At 40.6% G+C, this 25097-nt stretch overlaps 2 protein-coding genes across 2 annotated transcripts; one reads left to right on the top strand and one right to left on the bottom strand.

Moving 5' to 3' along the window:
- The first annotated feature begins 10442 nt into the window (after nt 1–10442).
- On the top strand, nt 10443–12538 carry LOC144037051 (cathepsin K-like). The gene is made up of 8 exons (XM_077548185.1): nt 10443–10480; nt 10554–10684; nt 10782–10904; nt 11387–11536; nt 11618–11842; nt 11943–12108; nt 12176–12278; nt 12363–12538. The coding sequence occupies exons 2-8, from the start codon at nt 10562–10564 to the stop codon at nt 12460–12462; spliced, it is 990 nt and encodes a 329-aa protein (XP_077404311.1). The 5' UTR covers nt 10443–10480; nt 10554–10561; the 3' UTR covers nt 12463–12538.
- A 423-nt stretch (nt 12539–12961) lies between these two features.
- Nucleotides 12962–24296, bottom strand: LOC144037567 (synaptic vesicle glycoprotein 2A-like). The gene is made up of 13 exons (XM_077549132.1): nt 24135–24296; nt 21444–22085; nt 20911–21091; nt 20676–20827; nt 19728–19861; nt 19560–19649; nt 19369–19476; nt 18774–18862; nt 18478–18642; nt 18252–18385; nt 17865–18071; nt 17562–17721; nt 12962–16683 (listed from the first exon to the last, which is right to left on the bottom strand). Exons 2-13 carry the CDS (start codon nt 22042–22044, stop codon nt 16500–16502), a joined length of 2205 nt encoding a protein of 734 aa, XP_077405258.1. The 5' UTR covers nt 22045–22085; nt 24135–24296; the 3' UTR covers nt 12962–16499.
- Nucleotides 24297–25097: the final 801 nt, after the last annotated feature.

A 25097-nucleotide genomic window follows, 5' to 3' on the forward strand; every position in this document is an offset into this window, starting at 1 on the left:
CCCATGATTTTAAGGGCGCCCGGGGACCGCGTGGGGGGGGCAGCGAGGGGCGTGGTTTAGGCCGCGCCCCCCTCGGACTCCCGACTGTCTCCAAACTCGCTTTAACGCCGCGACATTTCTCCAATTTAATACCTCTCATACACAATAAAACCCCATATCGAAATCCATTGAGAAAAATGCACATTTTACGCACGGGGTTAACGTAAGAATGCGCGGTTTAACGGCAGAAATGAGTGTGAATCTTGCATTATTTAGTGCGCAAGCATAGCCGACACATGAAACAAAGGAAGGGAAGCGAGCCGAGAGAGTGTTGCCTTTGAACTCGGTTGTATATTTGCAAATAGTGCTAATCTTTTGTTGTCTCAAATCCACATGGGAGAGAAGTAAGGGGGGGGGGGGGGGGGCTGTGTTTACTGAACTCGGGCCATTAGTGCTTCGGCCTGCATGGCCTGCAAGTGATGCCCGCATTTGCATAATGGGCCCACATGTGTGCATCCTGCCTCACTCACGCTCATCTGCAATATTACATATTATTAGGGAACTTCAAGATATATTATAATTACCATTAAAAAAAAAAAAGTCCAAAAGTGTCAACATTATTAAAGCAAAATGTCCTGTTTTTATTTCCACCGGCATATTTTAGTTTGCCCTGCATTGTAGAACTATACAACTGTAACATTTTTAATAAACAGAAATAAATTAATGTGGGCTAAATAAAAGCTAATGCTCATATTTTCTAAATGTGAGTTTCTGTGATTAAATATCAGGCCTAATTTATGACAAAGCATATCTATATGACACCAAACAGCATCTTCTTGAAATTCATGTCAAACTATAAAAGCTCGCATGCGACAGTATTTTGACTATTTTCATTATTGGAGATTAGCAGTCAGTCTTTCCAGGGTTTTTAATAGTGTAATTATTTACAAAATACATTTACTTTATTGCTTTTTTACTTAAACGTGCATGTCTCCCTTCCTTGAAAGGTGTAAATCTAAGTTATTATTATTATTATTAGGTCAAACATTTTCATAAACAACCCCTTAATGTATTAAGTTTCTTACAGTGAAAACTAAACACATTATTTAGTTAAGTTCAATTTAAAATACGTATAGTTTGATAATTATTTGAATCTTTTGTGTATGTGTTTAACTAAGTAAATTATATATATATTTAGAATATACAAATAGGCTACATGTGTTTATCATATACTGGTGCATCTTAATGAATTAAAATATAATGGAAAAGTTTGCAATTTCAAGCCAAAGTGAATCTCATGTGTTAGAATAATTATACATAAGAAAATACTTTTCAAAAGGCCAATTCCTGTCTCATTTTGGTATTAAATATTATCTTTGAGTGTTTGTTGAGTGTGCATTTGTGTTTAAAGTGAAAGAGCAGGCTGAGGAAATATCAGTAAAGTAACGATGTGACAACAGGCATCGATAGAAAACGAAATTGAGTAAAAAATCCATTTTAAATTGTCATTAAAAATTTCAATGCAGTCGGCAAGACCCCCAAAAAATAACACTCGACTCAATTCCGCAACCGTCGCAATAAATAAATGCAGTAAATAAATGTCGCTCAGTAAGCCACGCCCCTTAAAGGCACACATCCAACACAACACTTAAACCTATTTAGACTCTGTTCATTTATTCGTGTTTTTAAACAAAGCGCTCTTTTCGGTTTTTGAAAAAAAAGTAACCAAAAACTTCTGGCATTTCAACTGATTCCAATGCTGAGAATGGATTCATAAGTCAAAGTGTTTACTCCCTTATTCTATTGCGATGAGCTGTCTGAGCCAATAATGTAGTGTTTCAACGGCGCTCTTTCTGCCTGCGCTTTCCACTGTCATGTACTTGGAATTGAGTTGAGGGGGCTGTGTAGCACGACTGCCGCTTTACTGCGCCACTTCCTCCACTTCTACGGAGGCCGTAAATGTAAAGGGGACCTCTCACACCTTCGCATCCCGTATCCTCTTTTTACCCCCCACCCACCCCACCCCACTTCAAGCCACCCCCCACCCCCAAAACCCCTTAAATCCTCCACTGCTTATTTTTATTTTGGTGGCTTGACAGGAAGGATGTGTTAAAGTATCATAGGAACACACACACACACACACACTTTCCGTGAGCAAGCAATATACGTCAAGGTTGCGTCACGTGTTGCCATGGCAACAAAACAACGTCCTGGCCCCAAGGATGCTAACCCTCCAATGATGCTTGGGCCAGCTCCAAATACTTACCTGAGAGCCCCGCGCAGGTTACGTTAGTGTTTTACGTTCAAGCACCACGTAAAAAAAAATACGGGAAATTTATGTGAAACGCTGTCTGAATTTGGGTGCCTCAAAAACATATGCAGGTCACGTGTAGCGCGATATCAGCGTTCCCCTCCACGACGTATTTTGCTATGCAGGTTACGTGTAGCGCTACACTAAGTTTTCTCTTCACACAAACATAGCATTATGGTCCCGCCTCCCAAAAAAAGTTGATGTGAAATGCTACATGGAGGCTTCTTTTCGCACAGAGGCATGATTATTAGCGAAAAAATAGATATGCAGGTTATGTGTAGTGCTACATCAGGTTTTCTGTTCACACGCACAAAATATTAGGGTCCTCACCCTCTTGAAAAAAGTTAGACATTTTGTGCCAAATGCTAAATTTATTTCACATATAGAGGTAAGATTGTTACCCTCAAAACATATGCAGGCTATGTGTAACGCTACATCAGGTTTTCCCCTCACATACACATAACATGAGGGCACACTCCACCCCCCCCAAAAAAGTTGATCAGTTTGTGTAAAATGCTAGCTGGATGTTTTCTTTTCACACAGAGTCAGGATTATTATTCAAAAAAAAAAGGTTATGTGAAACGGTACATCAGGTTTGTCCTTCACTCAAACAAAACATTAGGACCAGCGCCCCCCACCCCCCTAAAAAAAAAAAGCAGTCTGTTTTTAAATGCTAAACAGAGGTTAACCTTACACACATACAAGCAGGATTGTTATTCCCAAAAGTTATTGAAGTTACGTGAAACGCTATATTACATATTCCCTTCAGACACATGACCCCCCCACCCCCACCCCCCACCCCCCCTAAAAAAAAAAGTCAGGTTGTTTGTTTATAATGCGAGGTAGGATTAGAGGTCGGATTGTTATCCCAAAAGATATTGAGGTTACGTGAAGCACTACATCAGGTTTTCCGTTCCCACTCACATAACATTAGACAACAAGTTTATGTAAAACACGACCTGGATGTTTTCCCGTCACAAATATTTACTGCAGGTAGGATTGTTTCCCCTCCAAAAAAATATTCGGTTAAAGCGAAATGCTACCTGGAGTTTGTAGTTGGTGTGCGGCACTGCGAGGGTTAACGCGATGGAGTCGTGGCTCTTCGGGCAAGTCGCAGCAGCAGCGGCGTAGCATCACCTGGGTGCGAAATATTGCAGAGGTCTGGTGCTTGACAAAGAGACACTCATAAGCATGCATATTTTCCAGAGGACTCCGCCGGCCGGCCTAAATAAATCAGCAGGATGAGTCAGGACCCTCAAGGCGGACAACAGGTAGAAAAACACTTGGAGGGAACAAAAGACGCTCGCCGCGCAAAACAAGCTCATTTTAGGACCACTTGCTAACATTCAAGTTATTTAGCGGACATTATTTTGTTTCTTTGTCAGCATGTTGACATTGTTTGGTCTTTTATCTTCTTTCCAGGGCCGTAGCTAATATTTTTTAATATTTAACCCTTGTCCAGCCCCACCCGGACTCCACCGCCCAAAACACCATGTAGTGTTTAATTTCTGAAACCACATAATTATTATCATCAACATTACAAAGCTTAATTATTGTGAAAATTCCGCCCAAGCTACAGTATAGAGTCACATTGATACAACTTTTTTTGTAATATTAATAAAGAGTTCTAGTTGTGTTTTAAATGCAACAATGCATTTTTCGATTTCACTTAACAGAAAGATGTTAGCGAAATGGGATTTTGCAACATTTTGGATTAAATTAATAAAATGTACAAATTACACATTTTAAGAAATTCAATTCTATTGAATACAATACAGATTTTACCCAATTTATTATTATTTTTTACATGTATTACATACGATGAAAATGTTCAAAAATGTGCAAAATATTTATATCTTTTCTTAAATACAACAAAAAAAATGCTAGCAAAAACTAGTATTTTAAAAAGAAAAAAATGAATTTAGTTTAAAATTAAATAATAAAAGTTAGTTTATTTTGTTGTTTATTTTATCCGTAGTTTTATTAGTGCATTAAATGGATTTGAATATACAACAAGTGGAAGCAAAATGTTTTATTACGAGGGATGAAATATAATCATACAAATTATATTTCGAATGGAAAACAGTTTGAAAATATTTTTTAATATATACAATATTTCGATTTTTTTTTTTTTAATCTCACACTGTTGACAACATTTTATGCCTTTCAATAATAATATCGATATAATATCATTGTGTTCTGTGATAGTAAAGGGGCCAAAAAAAGAAACTCTGTGGTCACTTCCTCGACACACACACACACACACACACACACACTGAGAGCGATGCGGATTGAGCCCCACCGAGCTTTCGTCTGTCGCTTTTGCCTTTCCACTTCAAGTTCAGGAAATCTAAACTCAACTTTTCTTATCACTCGGCCTCTTTGAAAGGGATAAAAAGAATTAGTGGGGCCAGTAATTAGTCTCCCGCCAACCAACGCCGGCCCACACCGGCCCTCATCTCAGGGTCCCCGTGGTGGGAGCCTCGGGACCTTTGGCATGCTAATGACGCTGCCCTCGGCTATTTTATTTATGTTTTGACACTGCTGAAGGAAAAAAAAAAGTCTTATGTCAAAGCATCGACAAGCAATTTCAATTTGTATTAGCACTTTTTTTTTTTTGTTATGTTGCGGGTCAAATTGACCCAAAGCACAAGAATCAATAAGCACTATTTTTATTTTTGGATTATTTTTTAATTATTCAATCATTGGTAAAACTAAGACAAATGAACATTTTTTTCTGGACAAATTAAAAAATTTTTTTAGTTTTACCTAAACCGCTGCATTATGATATCGCCATACAAGTAATATTCATATGTAAATATAAATATGTCTATTTTTCTTTTTATAGGTGTGTTTTGGCCTCTGTTATTCCCTCTGTTGCTGTTGCCTGATGTAAATATGAGCAGCTGAAGTCAGCAGACACCAGTGTGTGAGAAAACACAGTTAACTCACCAGCCCAAGACACCCCCCCCCCGCCCCCCTCATCCCCCTCCCAGCTGTGTGCGCACACAAAACACACACACATCTGCACACATGCACGGTGAGATCACACTTCGGGGGCCCGCATGACGTGAGGGTCCGAGGAAGACATGGGCAAATATTAGCAGATATTAATCACGAGTAGACTTTTATATCATCTCACCAATGGGAGTGTGGTTGGATTGGGTGAGGTGGGGGGCGGGGGAGGGGGAGGTGGGGGTCATTTTGGGGGATCAAAAGGCCACTTTGCACTGACAAACAGTAAGTGTTAAAGGATGGCATGACGAAGGCGCTGCCGGCCGGCCGACGTTATTTACTCACAGGACGTGTGACTTGAGAGCCGCCACCTCCAGCGGCATTTCCTCACCTCTGCAAATGCACAATTAAAATGAGACGTTCACGCAACACGCAACACGCCGCCGCCGCCGCGGCCTCCACTCGGACAATGAGCCGTAATCGGGAAAGCTTCAATGTCTTCGCGTCTGATCTTGACACACTGAAAAAGCCATAAAAAAAAAGAAAAAGATCAAATAAATAGCAGCTTCAAACAAAATGGCTGACTTCCTGTTTCATTTGATTTCCTCTCTTGACACACATGTTGACCCAAATTTGTGTTGATCGGTAAAATTGGCATTGGTGGCTGATTTTTTTCTCTCAAACTTTCTAACACAGGCCTGAAATCTGCTCTAAATTGTGTCTTTTAACCAAAATGGCTCACTTCCTGTTTCATTTAATGCAGGGGTCCTTGAGACCTTTTGTACATGATAAACAAGTTCACCCAATTTTGTGTTGCTCGGTAAAACTGGAGTCCGCTGCTAATATTTCCAACTTTTTAAAAATCCTCAAAGTACTCATATATGTACTTTCTCACCTGATTTGCTTCAAACCAAAATGGCTGACTCCTTGCATATGATCCCTTCAGACTTTTTTTTGGTGCATGCTAACACGATAGATATGGCCACCAAATTTTTTTGGGGGTGGATAAGTGAAACCGATGACGGAGGCAGCCGGCGTCTGCCAGGGCCGTAGCAAGGAGGTTTTGGGATGTTTGTGGCCGAGGGAGGGGCGGACTGCACAGCGCGCCGTAAAGCAGAGGAGGTAAACAAAGGGGGCCGGCCTGCTTTTACTGCCTTCCCACGCCAGCTGATTGAAAAGTGTTACCTGGAATATGGCGAGCGATCCCCCCCCCCCCCGCTCCACCCCACAGCCAATGTGAATGCAGGCACGGGGTCCCAGGTGTACAAACAGCAAACAGGGGGGGGGGGGGGGGCACATCAAAGGCTCTCATTAAAAGACAATAGATGCATTTTAAGAACAGGCCCACCATCCCCACCTACGAGGCCCGTGTATTGCCCCCTTCTGTTCAAGTACATGCAATTAGAAGTTGTCCATCAAGTGAGTGGAATAAAACAAACCCTCTAAACGGAATCATATTTGTCTTCTGAAATTGAGACCATGTGACTTCTCCCAGCCAATCAGCTACGTAATGGTACTAGTACTGATGATGATGAACTCATTAAATACTTAAAATCATAACAGTAGGTTATGCTGTTATTGTAAATTTGAGCATTTTGAAAAAATACAATAAAAAAAAAATACTGTTATTCGTACAATATTACAAAAATTTATTAAATTGATGCATTTCCTGTCACAGTATATGCATTATTTAACCACTTTTTAAACTTTAATTTTAGCACTGTTCTTTTGTAAAAAATAAATAAAATAATTATAAATAATTATAATAAAATTAAAAATAAAGAAAGTCATTACGGTAAATGTAGTCCATGCCATTCATATTTTATATTTAACAGCATTATTTTGCTAATTATAATAAAATTAAAAATAAAGAAAGGTATTATTATTATGATTTAATTGAAATAAAATAAGTGGATTTTAGCCAATTACAGAGCCAATATAGTCCAAATAAATGTAACTTTAGCAAAAATATCATATTGCCTTTACAGCTAGTTATATTATTATTATTTTGACAAATTAAAGGTTAAAAGGATTTAAGCATACTTTTTGGCTTCTCCTGTCGCCCCCAATATTGTGTTGTAATTAAAAAAATAATAATAATGATTTACATAAATAAATAAATACAATTCTTTGAGCTGAACAATTTGGGCGGTGGGGGGGGGGGGTGGTTGTCATTACGGTAAATGTAGTCCATGCCATTCATATTTTATATTTAACAGCATTATTTTGTCAGCTAAATACTAAATTACTACTAATAATGTATCATTTGCTTTTAAATTGTATAATATTATATTGGCCAGTGATCAGCGCCTAATTATCATTCAGTTGTATTTAACTTTTAAGTTCAATACACTCGTGTAGCTCGTGACACTTGGAGAGCAAAGTATTTTTTTTTTTAAAGTTCTATTTTGTGTAAAAAGTATAAATAATATAGAAATGGCACTATTAGAAAAATGGAAGTGTCTTGACATTGCTTTTGTTGACATTCTGACTCCCATATTATTTTCTTATGCTAAACGGTTTGTGCCGTGGCCAATATACGTCGTCCGGCCCCCACGCCCTCCATCCGTCCCGGGAAAAAGTGTGGGGACGAGGACGACGTGGCGTTCTCCGCAGACGCGCCAGCGGCCGCACGCAGCTTTGATGGAGGGACGCCTCTTTGTAGTGGAGGCCTGGAGATGGCTTGTTAGTCAGTAAAAGTCCCAGCCTTAAATGGCCTCCTCTAACAGGAAGCAGTTTACACGGTGACGCTCAACCTGCCCGTGGCCCTCTATTGTCCCTCCACACACCCTACCCGAGGGACCCCGCGTCCCCACTTCATTAGCATTTCCATAAGAAAGGAGAAGTAATTGCCCCTTTTCTTCTGCTGGCCCTTCATCTTGGACTGGCTCCTTACACCGCTTCCTTTTTTTCCTTTCAAGCAGCCACTCACACTCTGGGAAGTCAAGGCAGAGTTGAGAAACAAGTACAAATAAACAACTGACATCACGTGGTTGCACAAGTGTGCACACCCTCTTAGAACTTGGGATGTGGCTGTGTTAATTAACCAATCACGTTCAAACTCTTTTTTGAATGGGAGTCAAGCGATTGAAGTGTTTGTGACTGACGTCAAATGAAGTTCGGATGTTCTAGTAGGCATTTCCTGACATTTTTGTAGTCACATCTTGCAGAAAAAGCCACCAGAAAGCGATATAATATTATTATTTTTTTAAAGGCATTAAATATGCCATAGAACACAGGAAACTGCTCAGAAAGTCTGCCGACAGCCACTATGGCAAGGCTGCAGGAATTTCTGGCAAATAGTGGCTGTTAAGTGGCTGTCTTGACAGCAATCTCCCATCTTTTTCATATGTCTTTAAATGTATTCTACAAAATAATACTTGAAATCTCCCAAAGACAAATACATTACAGTATTAGCACAAAAACTCAACAAAAAAGGTAAATACAAATAAAAAAAAAAGCCTACTAGAACAGCTGACCTTTAATTGGTATTACTCAGAGGCACTTGAAATGGTGGCAGGTGTGTGCTGACTCAATTGAACATGAGTTTGAATGTGATCGGTCGCTCGTAAATAAGCTAATGCTAATGCTAATAATAATTAAAAAAAATACTTTTTCACATCCCCAATTATAAAAGGGTGTGTACACTTGTGCAACTACATTTTCTCAGTTTTTTTTATTTGCACTTCTCTCCAAAATACCTTTTCCATTTGGAGTTGTGGAGGGTCCCCGGCGGGAACCCCCGGGTGACTGCAAGCGTTTTAACTGTGGCCCCATGCCGACGCAGACAAAAGAGCCGGGGCCCAATCACCGTCTGCTCCTTTGTTGCAGAGGGAGCCAGCGAGGCTGGGAAGGGGCTGAGGGCCGCGGCAGCAGACCCCCCTCCAACCCCCCGGGACCTCCTAAAACACCTTTATTTGCTTTGGAAGCTGCTTTTTCCCAGGTGATAGTAAAGGTAGCACATTGCTGGGTTGTGCCTTTTATTCATCATCATAACAACCCCACACCCCTCCTCACCCACACACTACACACACTTCAAAACAAAAACTGTTAAAAAATAAACATCTTGTACACTTTTTTAACTTCTTACTCATTTGAATATTATGTTTGGATGATTTACAGTTTCTCCTACAATTTTACACATTTGTGATTAACAGTTGAGTCAAAATTAACTTAATTTGAGTCAAACATTTGACAGAACTTTCTTCCAAAAATTGGGTGTTTTTTGTCCTAAACAAAACAACCCGGATTAAGTTGGGTTAAGTAGTTGATCAATCCATTTTTGACCCATGTTGCGTTATTCGATTCTACTGTAGAGTGCTTTTATATTCACATAGATTTTTTTTAGAATGTATTATTGATTGTATAAAATATACAATTTTGTTTGGATTACTTTGCTTTTTTTTCCAGCTTCATATACTGCATTTCATTTATTTTGTTTGATTGATTGATTAATTACAGAACTCAATACATTGTATTTATCTTGGATTTATTATTTATGTATTAATTTATTTATTGGCTTAATATACTATTTACCATTCATTTATTTTTATATAGGTACTTAATTTTGTTTCATTATTTATTATTGTCTTAAAGAATAGTATTTGTGTTTATTTATTTGCCTTATTATACTGTATATCTTTATTTGTGAGATATTTATGTTCTTATTGTATTATTTACCGGTATAACTGACAGTTTATTTTATTGCAAAGACTTTAAATAAAAACTAGCACATTCAACACTTACAAATATAAATTAAAAGATTTTCGGCCTCTACTTTCTTTTGAAAACTCGTCTTCGCTCATCATTTTCTCTTTTTCTGTACAGGTGGCTCAATCACATTCTTGGCACTCTGCTGCCACCCACTGCCCATGCAGTGAAACAGCATGAAACCCTTCGAGCGGCGTCGCAGTTTTACCGTTATTTTACAAAATAAAATAAATTTAAATTTAAAAACTATATATATATTTGTTTTTATTTATAAAAAAAAATCTAATAATTTTAAACAATGAATACTTTAAATCAAAGGCAAAAATATGTATACGTCTTAAGAATATGAAATAGCAACATAAACACAAACGTTAGGTACTCGGTCAGCCAATCAAGTTAACCTGTGTGGCGGTGATGTAATCAGCTTGCATGTCTAATCGTCTGCAGGTGTGTACCATGCAGCTAATTGGATAAAAAGGGATGATTGCATTCACTCTGCATGCCTGCTTATTACCTCCTCGCCAGGTTGGTGTGAAACGCAACATATATTTTTTTTCAGGCTGACCTTTGATTTATTTCCGTTTTTCTTCCTGTGCAGCTGCAGCCATGTTGTTGCGCCTGCTCTTTGCCATCTTTTGGGGATTTGCGTGGACCGACATGATCAGCCCGGCTCTGAATGGACACTGGGAGCTGTGGAAGAAGGCCCACAATAAAGTTTACTCCCATCAGGTTGGAAGCCCTCATCTGATTTGTGACCACTTAACTTTGAATGGCGGACGCTTGTTGCGACTTGCTGAGTTTTGTTGTTGTTTGTGTGTGTGACAAGCTGGAAGAGTCGGGTCGCAGGCGGATCTGGGAGGAGAACTTGCTGATGATCAACGTCCACAACCTGGAGGCCACTTTGGGCCTGCACACCTACGAGCTGGCCATGAACCACTTGGGAGACCTGGTAATATTCACACTTCACATTTTTATATTATAAGCATTTTTTTAATTGACATTTTTCTGGCATAGATTTTAGTTTGTCAATTTTTGTGTGAATTTTCTACTCCATATAACTTTATTGACAAATTGTGAAAAGACACGTTAATACAGAAAAAACAAAGATTAAATAAGAGTATAAAGCCACAGTTCTCATTGTCAATGCTTGGTCTACTTCCTGTTATGCCCTCACATGTGGGGAAAGGAGAGCCTCATTTGCAGATGACATTTTTTATTTGTTTATTCCGTGTGCGGCAAATCCAGGTCCAGAAAATAAACCCTCCCACAGTTTGGCTTTAGCGCCAGATGTGAGCTCTAGCTCGATTACCTGCTAGCTAGCTAACAAAAGGTGCTAACGCCAAAATGAGGCAGAGTTTTTACTTTCTGGACCTGGATTTGCCACCTCTATGCCAGTGCATGAACAACTTCTTAATGTTTTTTTGTTGGCAGACCAAGGAGGAGGTAAGCGGCATGCTAACCGGTACGGTGGTGCCGTCCAACTTGGAGCGGATCCAACTGAACTTCAACTGGGAGCAAAGCACGCCACCGCCATCACTTGACTGGCGGAAGCGCGGCCTGGTGACCGAAGTCAAAATGCAGGTGAGATATCCGCCCCCCCCCCCCCCGCCATATCGAACCGCTCCACATTTGAAGTCCAGCAGGTACTCAACTTGTCGGCAGGGTTCTTGCGGCTCCTGCTGGGCCTTCAGTGCTGTGGGGGCCCTGGAGGGCCAGCTGAAGAAGAGAACGGGCACACTGACGTCGCTGAGCCCGCAGAACCTGGTGGACTGCTCGCTGGACTTCGGAAACCACGGCTGCCACGGTGGCTTCATGAGCAACGCCTTCCGCTACGTCTTCAAGAACGGCGGCATCGACCCGGACTGGGCCTACCCCTACACGGCTAAAGTGAGGGCGTCCGTTTTCATGGGACAATTTCGCCATAATGCTTTACTGAAGCCTGTTCTGCCTTGGTGGAGGTCATGCTTAAGCATATGTGTTTTGTCAGCGTGGCGAGTGCGTGTACAAGCCTCAGGATCGAGCGGCCAACTGCTCCGGTTACTCGTTCGTCGCCAAGGGTGACGAAGAGGCCCTGAAGGTGGCCCTCGCCAACGTGGGCCCCATCTCCGTGGCTATTGACGCGTCTCGTGGCAATTTCCACTTCTACCGCCACGGTGAGTGAACTTAAATGTTTCCTGACCCACACTTTGAACTTTTTTTTTGTGGGGGGGTGCTTACTAGGAGTATACGAGGACATGGGGTGCAGCCACCATGTGAACCACGGCGTGCTGGCTGTTGGCTACGGCACAGAAAAAGGAAGAGACTACTGGCTGATCAAGAACAGGTCATCATTATTATTATTATTATTATTATTATTATCATTATTATTCTAAGATAATTATTCCCCCCCCTCTCGACTGTATGGTAGCTGGGGTGCGAAATTCGGCGACCAGGGTTACATCAAGATGGCTCGCAACAGACTGAACCAGTGCGGCATCGCGCTCCACGCTTGCTTCCCGGTCATGTGACCACCACATCCTGCATGGAGCAGTTGGGCTTGTTTTAAGAAGAATGATGGATAATAAAGTAAATGTGGCCTTTAAATCGACTGAATGTGCTTTTTTTTTTTTTTTTTTTTTTTTTTTTTTTTTTTTTTCGTCAAGGATTTTTAAGTCTCCATGTTTTATTCTGCTTTTCTCTAATTTGATAGATCCTATAAAAGTGCCTAAGACTAAGGTATCTTAATTTTTAACAATAAGGTATTTAAAATTTAGGGTATTAATTGCAGTTTTTTTGTTTGTTTGGTTTTTTTTTTACAATTGAAAGGTACTTTAAAAAAAAAAATTAGCCACTATCATAATTTTGAATAAAAATGCTTAGCATATTGTAGGCCAAAAAAAAAATAGAAAATTCACTTGTGCATACACAATTCAATACCCTGTGATATTAGAGGGGTTTAGCTCAAGAGTGCGTGTAACTCCCGGTTGTTTTTTTTCCTCATGACGGAACAACTCTGACAAAAGAATGACATCACGTTTTTTTTTTTTTTTCAGACTCACCAATATATTCAGATTCAAATACTGAAATCACCAAGAAGAATCAATTTGTCATTTACAAAACAAAGACAACACAATGTTCCTGAAAGTTCCACAAATTCCATACTTGCACATACAAACATCAATATTTTTTTTTTAACACGCAGAGAACATTGATTCTTTGAATTGAACTCACATTTAGAGTAGTTTCGGTTCATATAAACAAGGCAAACTAAAAAGAACCATCCAACTGCAATGAATTCTCAGTTCATTTCCTGGCATGAGGAATGTCCTTGTGTTTAAGAAAAAGTGCTCCAATCCTTTTTCTTTTGCAGAAAAACAAGACAGGCTTCATTTCAACTAGAGGGATCCATATAGTATAGTTTTACATATACAATATGTACTGTATGTATATATTTAGAACTCTACACGTCATACAACATTAAATAGTTGAACCTTTTGAGGGCACTCTTTGGATGAATGTGGGCAGGGAAGGCTTCAATTTGCCCCACTCCAAGATGGCCGACCTTGCTGTGCAACCTATCAACATGTATACATTTATTGCCCTCCCCACAATAGCTGACATTAGCATCCTTTTTGTGTGTATATATTTTAAATATATTTACATATATAAAAGAAATATGTAAATATATTGAAATAAATCATAAAAAAATTATAAATGTATTTTAGAAATATTGAAAATGTATTTTAAATGCATAAATATATTTGAAATAATTTATACATAAATTATATACATATATAACATTGTTTTTGAATATTTGTATATATTCAAAACACTGCATATTAATTTAAAGTTTATTTGTAGTATATAGTTAAATTATTTATAGATGGCAATATTTTAAAAGATGTATTAAATACATGAAAATGTATTTAAGACACATTTGAAATATTCTTCAAATATTTATCATACATTTAAAACACTTTCAATATTTATATTATATATTTATATCTTAGATTGAACCCCAAAAAATGTAAACCAGGTCATAGAGGAGCACAGTCACCACTTTCCGAACACATACGTTTCACCAATGTAAGAACCCCACTTTGATCAAGAACAATCACTGCAAGCAACAAACCGACATCATGGCCATCGTCGGCGTCATTGTCAAACAATGGGGGGAAAAAACAAAGAACGCCACTCATCGCGTTTTGAAAGACACAAATGGCCAGCACACAAAAGACGTCCAAAAAAGTCAGACAACACGACACAAACATGCGTCACGACCGCTCGGCGAATGGACTCGCCCATTTTTTCCCCCCCCCAAAAGTGAATGAGAAAAAAAATATACCAGCAAAGGAGCACCCGAGTCTATTACATTAAATGCCACGCTGCATAAAATGTGAGGTGGAGTTCCCCCTCCTGTCTCTCGGAAAGTGGAAATAAACGCATAGGAGGTTATTTTCTGCACATAAACGTTTTCTCTCAAAAGTGGACTTAATGGCATTTTGAAGGGTGGAACTGCTCTCATTCAAATTGTTAGCTTATTTTAGCATAAAAACAGCAATGCAGGAAAGAGCTTGTCTGGATTGCTAACAGTTAAATATGTTAAAGATTCCACATAGTAGATTAAATAATGGTTATTTTCACACATCTTTTTTAAAATTTAGATAAAAGTGGATGCTTTCTGTTAAGTGTTTACCTTAAAGCTAGCGGTTAGCCATTAATATCTTCTTAATCTTTAGGCTAAGCTAACTGCTAAATTGCACTTTAATAATGTAAACGCATTTTTCTTTGGTGAAAACTGTCAAATGTGGACAAAAATTGTGATTAAAGTTTGAGCGGTAGAAATAATTTGTTTCAATAGCTTAGCATAAAAAAATAAAATAAAAAGTAGTTTGGATTGCTCATCAGCCAAAAAGTATTTTTATTTTTTTTTAAATCCTCCTGGTGGGTTCAGGTACAGTAGTTATTTTCTCATATCTTTTGAAAATATATGTGTGTTTTTATTATTATTTAAAACTAGCTGTTTTCCCGCGTGTGTTTATGCTAAGATAAGCTAACTGCTAAATTGCACATTAATAACTTTGGTGCAGACTGTGTCTTAAACATAGACAAAAATGGCTTTTTAGGGGTGGAAATAGGCTACTTTTATTTGCGTTGTTAGCTTAGCATAAAAACCAAAAAATTTGTTGTAATAATTTACCCCATGATGGGCTCAATGATGATTTTATTACATCTTTTAAAGAAAAATCGGCACAATAACAAACATACTTTTGTGCAAACAATCGCTCAAACGTGGACGAAATTGGTTGCTACACTTCTTTTTTTTTTTTTGAGTGTGAAAACTCGTTTGAGTTGTCAGCATAGCTTAGCATTAAAAACAAACAAAAACAGGAAAGCAGCTTCCTTGGGTGGCTAACAGTCAAAGTTGTGGAATGAATGGCGATGACTTATTAGAAATATACACTTGTGTTGTAACTTTTATTTAAAAATTTAGCGAGATGTTTTTGTGTGTTGTAACTCAAACGCAAGCTAAATAGACAAGCTAGATGTTTTCCTCCAGTGTTAATGCTAAGCTAAGCTAACAGTTGTTTAGGATTGGCCAAACTAAGAATAGAAGTTCAGCCCACATGGACGCACGCAAAATTAAATCCTCAGAGGTTGATTGTCCGCACACAAACTGAATGTTAACTTTTCGGGGAAGCGATCATGTTAATTTTCTTAATTTAAATGAAATGTTTTGTGCCTTATTTATGTAATCAGTCACTCTCATGCAGCAATGTTTCTTTTGGTCCTGTTTGTGCTTATGACTAGCATGAACTTCTGTGAGAAATAAGCGGAACGGAAGTGAGGACATTCAGTTGGGAATTCCCTCTGAATAATTTCGCTAAGGTGACCTGGAATTCACCCTAAAATGGCTGCTTCAGACCAAAATGGCCGTCTTGCTGTTCAATTTCGGGAATGGGTCTAGAGACCGTTTTGTGCGTCCTGTTCATGAAACTGAGAGATACTTTGATTTACCTTTACAGGGGGCGCCACTGAGTTCATTTTAGCGAGGTTGTATTGAAAACCCTTGGCAGACAAGTCTCAGGTCCTGTGCTCGAAATTGAACATAAAAGCATCCATTTTAGACTGAGGCAACCATTTTAAGCAAATCCACCGCTGCTGTAAAATGCAAAAATGAAAGCACTCACCTGAGCTAGAGCGCTGATGTGTGTGCGTGTTTTTTATTTTTAAATGATGTAAACTCTGCCTACTCTCGGTACATTCTGCTTTTCTGAGCCAATCGGCTATATTCCGAGTTAAGAAAAAATCGTGGAATGACGCAAGTTTTCCCATACTCACACATACACATGCAACACGCACGCACGCATCTCGCCCGCACCATTAAACAAGTGGGAGTCCCCTAAGGTCGATACTAATCCCCCCCCAAAGAAGATGATGTCATCCACATTGAGGAGCATTCTGGGGCTTCCACAAAACGGCGATGCAGAGTTTGTAAGCGGCAGCACTCGGACTCCGCCCCGCCCACCCGCTGCCCACCCACCTTTGCTGGCGCCACCGGTTACTACTGCAGCACCTGGCCCCGGGTTTCGGGCAACTTTGTGGCGAGGAAGCTCCCTGCGGCCAGCGCGCCGGCAGCGAAGAGGATGGGCACGGCCTTGGTGATGCCCACGAAGGACTGAAAGATGCTGATGCCCAGCACGGCTGCCAGCTTGCACAGGGCGTTCAGGAAACCGAAGGCCGTGGTCCTGAACGCAACACCAAATGTGTCAACTTAGCAAACGTATCACGAATTTGGTACTTATTTGAGATTTAATGTCATTCTCTGGTCATTTTATCATTGGATCAAGCTCTTTATTTAGAAACTATTGACCATATTTTCTGACTTAGCGTCTGTTTGAGGCATTTATTAGAGTTGAGGTATTTTTTTATTTATTTTTATTTTTTTATTTTTTTTTAAAAGGAGAGCAATGATGATGTCAAATCAAATGAACAATACTGAGCTCTCCTGGGGAAAAAAAGAGTTGAGGTATTTTTTAATTTTTTTAAATTTTTTTTATTTTATTTTATTTTTTATTTTTTAAAAGGAGAGCAATGATGATGTCAAATCGAATGAACAATACTGAGCTCTCCTGGGGAAAAAAAGAGTTGAGGTATTTATTAGCGAAGCCATTATTCATACAAAAGTGTAAATAATAAAAACAATTTTTTTTATTTTATTTAATTTTCGTTACTTAAAATGACATTTTGACATTAACTTAGGTAAGGTGTTCAATATCAAATCATACATATTTTTGGGAAAAGAGCATTTACTAGAGCTAACTTGTAGACTGGTGGCTACTTATACAAATTAAGTTTGCAAAATATGTTTTTGTGAAATAATGTCATTAGGGCATTCATTACAGAAGAGGCCAATCTTGTCAAAGAAAACACAGTTTGATTATATTTAAATTAAAAAAAAAAGTATTTATTAGAGTTTAGTAATGGGGAGCTCATTATTTACATACATTATAAAACAATTATTCATGGTAAGGCGTTTAAAAAAAAAAAGTTTTATATTAGTATCATGTAGATTTCATTTGTATACATATACGTCTTTAAATATATATCGAGGAAGTGATGTTACCTTTTATCAGATGGGTAGAGCTCAACGGTGATGACATCTAGGGCGTTCCAGGAGGCGATGCTGATGCCGCCGAAAAGACACAAGAGGGCGATCATTCCCGACTCACTGTTGCCAAACATCAGGAAGAAGCAGCTGATGCACGAAATGACGCTGGACCCCGCTACATGGATTTAAAAAAAAAAGAAAAATTAGCCGTTGTTTTAAGCTTTATAATTTCATTGATGCTAATTTGGTTAGCCTGTCTATGACGTTTTGCATTATATGTTAGCATGAAGCTAGTGGACTTCTGTGAGACGAACTTACCCAGCATCCTCAAACGGCCGATTTTGTCCATGAGCAGAGCCGACACGATGTTGCCGGGCAACACGGCCAGCGTTCCCAGGAAGTTGACGAAATAGATCATGTAGGCGTTGTTGAAGTCGTCGCTGAAGTCCAGCATGCAGCCCTCTTTGTTGTGCAGGAAAGTGCTGTTCACCAGCTTGGAGTCCACAAGCCTGTACTTGAACAAATCTGCCACCACAGATACGACAATTTGAATGCAAGAATGTCACAAAAGTCGTGGATTCACTAATTGATGAACAAGGTCGGCTCTGTTGCCGTGGCCACGGTAGCAGCCTGGCAACGCCGTCGCCCGGCGGTTACAGACAACACAACCGTGACCAGGTTGGCGACTTAAGGCGCGAGTCGTACCCGTGTTGTAAAACAAGCTGGCGATGAAGGTGCAGTTACGGAAGACGGTGTGCGTGGACGTGATGTCTTCAAAGTAGCACTCCTCGAACACGGAGTCCTCGAACACCATCGACTTCATCTTCAGGTTGAGGAACCTGCAGGGGGGCATTTTGTATCATTAACAAAATCTGGCTTTTGACTAAGGGTGTGTAGACTTTTTATAGCCGCTGTGCAAAAAGCCACTCACTTGTCGTTGAAGTAGTAGCCCTGGCGGTGCACCTGATTTTCCAACGTGAAGTTGAAGGTGACGTGCTCCACGCGCTCCTTGCTGAATGTTTTGGTGCGTGACTCGTATTCCTGCTTCTGGATGTACTTGATCATGTCCGGGAACCACACGGTCAGGCCGTAGTAGCTGGACACACACACACACACACACACACACACACACACACACACAAAAAAAATTCGCTTAATCAACTAAACAATTTTCATAGCTTTCCAGCACTATCATACAGCATATAATTAAATAACGAAATTGTTTACCTGAACGACATGCTGAACCAAACAGCCATGAGCATAAACGTAGTCCGCTTGTATTCCGGGCTGAAGCAGGCAATAATGTTATTCCGGATCTGCAATGACACAAGTAAACATTAAAATAACTACGAGATGCTCACACAAAAACAAAACCCACATGAAAACAGGTTTACGGGGTGTGAAATGCATGCCAAGGCAACAGGTGGCGCTATAACCCTTAATTGTTACTGTAACATCTCAGTTTGCCCATATATGGTGTTTCTCATTATATGTTAGCATGAAGATACCTGATGTTGAAATATATCATTTTTAAATCTCTTTTGTCATTTGTTCTGTTTGTATGTGTTGCTGTGCCATGTGTGTTAAAATAGCAGTTGTTTGAGGGTGTTTATATATATATATATATATATATATATATATATATATATAAAAACAACTGTATGCTAATTTTGCATTATATGTTAGCATTAAGCTAGCACACGTTTGTTGGATGAAAGAATACGGTTTGATTGAACATTTTGATGTTTAAAAATATAATGTTTAATTTTTCTCTTTTCAGTAATATATCCTTGAAGTAACGTATCTTGTTTTTTTACTCCACCTGTTGGGAGAGGCTCATAATTTTGAGGCGGTAGCGCTGCCAGACAGGTGTGTCAGTGCCGCTTTCTGCCAGCTCGTCCATCTGCTTCACTGTTTTGATGGTGGTCACCTTGGATAAAAAATTGTCAAAATTGCGACAATGGTTGCTTTAAAAAAAAATAAAAAATAATAATTTGATAGCGATGTACTCACGGTAAAGACTTTCTCCGGGTGTCCCTTGGCTCGCATGTTGGTGTCGTGGACTTGCTTGAGGATCATCCAGCCTTCGTCGTGTTTGCCGTTCTGTTCCCAGACAAAAAGCAAGCAAGAGTTTTTGCGGGTTCAGCGTCGAACAGCGTGGCGTGCAGTTGGCCGACTGACCTCTAGGTAGAAGCGCGGACTCTCGGGCATGGCGCTGAGGGCGGCGATGGCGGCGACCGAAGGGAAGGCGCACACCAGCACAAAGACGCGCCAGCTGTGGAATTGGTAGGCTGAACCCATCTGGAAGCTCCATCCTGGGAAAATACAGAAAACGCTTCAATAGATTCCATGCCCCAATTTATACATAAAATTAAACACCTCCCTCAAATAGATGCTTGCTCACAGCAAGGAAAAAAAACAGGTGGTGCCTGGAATCATGTCTAGTCATATCACCTTTATCAACAAATAAATAAAATATTTAAAAAACTTTCACAAATAAATGCCTCCCTATTTCTATCAGGTACTGTTTCATCCGCTTAAGATAAATAAACACCACCCTCAAATAAAAGCGCTCCTAAAAGAGTCGCCTCACTCTTCACATCAGGGGCAAAAACAGAAAGTGTAATCACATCATTTTACAGATGATGATGCTCATAAATAAACAAACACCTCTGTCAAATAAACCGTTCCCTTAAGTAGACACCTCCTTTTTCCCGCCATATCAGCAACACATAAGGAAGTAATGGCGACTATATTAGATCATAGGAGCTATTGTTATCAAATAAGTAAATACAGATAAATTAACAAACACCTTCCTCAAATAAAAACCTAAAATCAAAACCTCACTTTTCCCATCAGGAAAAAAGAAAAAAGCTGAACAGTGAGTGTAATCACAACATTTCACAGATGCTGTTCACAAATAAATGCTGCTCTCAAATAAACACTTCCATCAAATAGACGCCTCCCCTTTCTCTTCAGGAAAACACAGGAAGTAACTGTGACCATATCAGTTTATTGACGACGCTATTGTTAAAAAAAAATTTTTTTAACACCTTCCTCAAATAGGTGCTCTCTTTTCCATCTATATTTGAGGAAATAAATGCATCTTCTCTCAGATCCGGCGGGTACCGTAATGGGGGATGATGGCCCAGGCCATGGCCGAGGCGTAGATGCCGCCGATCATCCAAAACATGCAGAGCCAGCTGAGGTGCTCGCCTCGCTTCTCCTGGGACAGGAACTCCGAGTAGTAGGAGAAGACGATGGGAATGGAACCTCCGATCCTGACACAATTGCAGTTTTCAATCCAGCCATTTTCTTGACATTTTCGCCGTTAAAGACGCCTATTTAGTTCCGTTTGTTTTACCCGACGCCCGAGAGGAGCCTGCAGAAGAGGAAGGTGCTGTATCCCTGCACGAAGGACGAGAAGAAGGAGAAGATGCTGTTGATGGACAGCGAGATGAGAAGCGACTGACGGCGACCGATCCGGTCGGCCATGGCGCCCCACAGGAAGGCTCCAACCATCATCCCGAAATACACAATCAGACCTGAGGACACACACACAGCAAATGACACGAGTGTGTTATGCAATATTAGGTACGTAGTTATGTCTCGTTAAAACAGATTTCTGTGATTCCAGGTAATTAAAAACTTCTTTTTTTTTATGCATAAACTGGTCCCAGTATTAGCAAAATGCTTTAGGTCCGGCCTATAATAAAGAAATTCTAATGGGGGAAAAACCAAGTAGTGCTCTGAGGTCTGCAGATTAGGATCACAGAGTTCAAAGCAAACATGGTGAAGCAGCATTTAGCAGTTATGCTGCACGTTGTGCTTTTATATCCAGATGTAAAATGATGCTTCTTTTCCATACCTACAAGATTATTGAACGCAGAAACGTACCCAGCATGCTCTTGTTGGGCTCGGACAGACACATGTCCCTCTCGGCGCTGGGCAGGACGAAGCCCACCACGAAGATCTCCACACCGTCGGCCATGAGCGCCAAGCCCAGCACGAAGTAGAGCGACCACTGGAACTTCCCGTGGCCGCACTCCTGCAGGATGCTCTCATACTGCTGCGCCAGCTCCTCCTGGTCTTTACGCCTCTCCGCCTCGGACGCCGACACGTCCCGGAACTGCTGCGGGACCGAGCCGGGCCCGCCGGCCAGGCTGCCCTTGCCCGACTCGGCCCGAGGGATGCCCTGGTACTCGCCCTCGTAGATTTCGTCGTCCTCGTCGTGGCCTTCGGTGGAGTCGCTGTGTCCGCCCTCGTCATCGTTGGCCGCCTGGCTGTCGCCGCGGTAGTAGCCGCCGCCACCGCCGTCCTGCGCCGGGTAGTCGTCATCGTCGTCCTCCTCGAAGCGGCTGTAGGAGCGGCGGCTGTACTCGTCGTTGACGTGGTCCACGCTGCGGGCAACCTTCTTGGAGGCCTGACGCTTGACTTCCTTGGCGATGTCTTTGGCGCCTTTAATGAAGGCCGTCCGGTTCTGGTAGCCGTCCTCCATCTTGCGGGGGACGTTTGGCTTTGGCGGGAAAAGTTGTCAGACTGGAAAGGATGTCAAGAGAGGAATTTAACCACTGACAACGTGAGTGGGCTAACTTTGTTTTTAAGTGCAGAAATAAACAAGTGCTTCAAAACATAGAATCAAGTCAATTAAAATCTTTCCCTTGACATTGGGTGCCCAATGGGGTGGCCGTGGCCACCATCAGCCACATCGTAGCTACGCCCCTGTATAAAAATGATTGGAAATGATTGAAAACTTGAATTCACTCTCCTACAAAACAACTAAAATAGTGTCAGCCATAGAAAAACATCAATCCAAGCATCCATTTGTTTGCATCTGCCATGCAGGAGGTCAGTGCTGAGTCACACTTGCTGCTGTTTTGTTGATGGATGCGTCTAAAGGCAGACACCGTATGACAGTAAAGTCTCCCAAATGGAAGAGAGAAGAACGCAAACATTTTAACCCTAACAATAACCCTCCACATTATAAGAAAAAAAAAACAAGGAAATCACTTTCCATCATATGCAAAGTTATCTGTTGTGTTCATTCCTTTCCAAACTCACTCACTAAATTTTTAAACAAGATTCAACACTATGGCGGCAAATAAACAACGGGAGCCTCCCGGGTGGCTCAAATAATGGAAAAAATGAACGAGTGCCCGCATCAGTCTGAGGAGCGAGGCGCTAAAAACAAGCCAGGCTTGAAATTGATTGTTCATCAAAGTCTGCCCAATCGTGTGTAACATCATCATCGCTTTTTTTTTTTTTTCAAACACCAAAAAGAAGCCCAGACATGTTTACACAATGGCCACAGGGAGGTGTTTTCTTTTCAACTGGGCCTCAGGGGACACCGTATTTTTGCAGTGAGTGCTGCTGAGTGTGCTGCATCTGTATGTGCGCCTGCCATAAAACAACATGTCATGTTGTGTTTGTGGAGATGGGTGGGGGGCACAGCATTCCCTTTTTGAGGTCTGGTAGGTGATAAGGGCCAAGTCAAAATATTAGGGAGGCCTACACCTAACAGTATAACCCTCTAAGGAGATTGCAAACCACAAAAATATATATATTTTGCACTAACACACTAAAAATGGGAATTAATATTTTAGTGAAGGAACCATTTTTGATTACATCTGGTGGCAAATTAGCTTTAACGGAGGGATGGAGAGAGATAGAGAGATAGATAGATATATTTTCTGACTGTCCATGGAGGCATCATAAATCATTTTACGATCACAGGTCACGGTGAGGAATTCTATGATTTTAGACCGTCCCTGAAGGCAACACATGACTTAGCTAGACGCAGTATCATTCATTCATGGCAAGTAAAATTGTGATTTCAGACCGTCCCTGAAGGCAGCATGAGTCTTTTTCCCCCCCTCTGTTGGACCATTTCAACCTATGCTAATAAGACAAATTCTAATTGTCATATATATATTTAATTTCTAATCATAGCATGCTATGTCTAGTTGTCTACACACAAACACACTAAAACCCAGCAAAAGTATACAATTGAATATACACACATTTGACACATTTTCCAATTTTCCTCGGGCCCCATTCAAGAAGAAACAGCATTGCCATGGCATCGCCTCCATTTGTACACGCCAAAAAAAAAAAAGAAATGTCTATAACCTCACTATATTTGTCCGCGCTTGCTGTTATTGTGCGCTTCATATTTGCATTAGCCTCTCGCAGGTGCAATTGTGCAAATGAAGCCTCCGGTGCATTCATAATGGCGAGGAGGGGAGGGGAGGCGGGGGAGAAACGAAAGAAGGAAAGGCCTCTGTTGCACATGAGAGAAATAGCAACCAAAACGCCACTCAAATCAGTCGTGTGTGTGGGGGGGACACGTCAAATGGGCCAATTAGGTGATTTATTGCGCGGAATCAGTGCAAATCCGCCCCGTTCGAAGCTAGTCACGACCTGCGACAACCCCCGCCCCCCACCACACACTCATATGAGGGGGGGGGGATCGTGTTAAGTGTTGCGTGCAGTCCAATACGCCCATCGCGACTGTTGCAGTGAGGGCAAAAAAAAAACAAGCACATTCGTTAAAATGTGACGTTTTTTCCGCGTACGTGAAGTACTCACCGCGCCTTTCGGTCTTCAGAGGATGAGGATGGTGCTGATGATGAGGAGGAGGATGAAGGAGGCGGCTGTTGCTGTGGTGGTGGTGGTGATGATGGTGCTGAGGAGCCCACGCCTACACGCAGTCATCATGATGAGCCCCCCCCCAACGTACACGCACCGTTATATGGTAATGGTGGAAAGTAACGATTTTTATCCTTCCCACTCTCTATTTAAAGTATTTTTTTTTCTGACAAAGTGTTACTCCCTCCATTTCACGCTGTGTGTATATAAGTGTGTATATATATATATATATCTCAAGAGGACATTTAATTTTGACGTAAATTTCAGTCGACACCAGGGGGCAGTGCTGCATAAAATGTCAACCGCCTTTTCCTGCGACCTTAGTGCGGTATATAAAAAATCAATCAATCAATAAATGGTTTGTGTAGTGCGAACCTTCCACTCTTTGAAAACACTGAACGTTACTATTTTTCCCCCCTCCAGCACACCCGCAACCCTCGAAGGGATAATAAGCATTTCAGAAGATAATGGATGGATAATTGGGGGGGCGGGGGGGTTGTGTGTCTAGGGTTCAATCTGTTGTCTGAAAAAGCAACAGATTCACATTCCACACTTACCTATTTTGATTCGATTGTTTTATGTTGACCTAGAAGGAGCAGAAGTCCATGGTAAACGGCCATTTTGTAGTTGTAACTGTGTATAATAACAATAAAGGAATCCTATCCTAGCCTATTTAAGCTATGAGTAGCTAAAACTGGCAAACAATGGTAAACATTAACATTAAAAAAAAAAAAATGCAATGTCACATAAATTGGGACGTCATTTAAAGGAGACGGGTTCCAAAAACTAAGTCAGTTTTAGTAAACTAAATTTATACGTGGTTAACTGGTCAACATACAGTGAAAGCGACAATAAAATACAGATGCTCGATACGACTAGTTTTTTTCACTACTAAGTCCCCTT

This window comes from Vanacampus margaritifer, chromosome 17 (genome assembly GCF_051991255.1).
Source record: "Vanacampus margaritifer isolate UIUO_Vmar chromosome 17, RoL_Vmar_1.0, whole genome shotgun sequence".
Classification (NCBI taxonomy): domain Eukaryota; kingdom Metazoa; phylum Chordata; class Actinopteri; order Syngnathiformes; family Syngnathidae; genus Vanacampus; species Vanacampus margaritifer.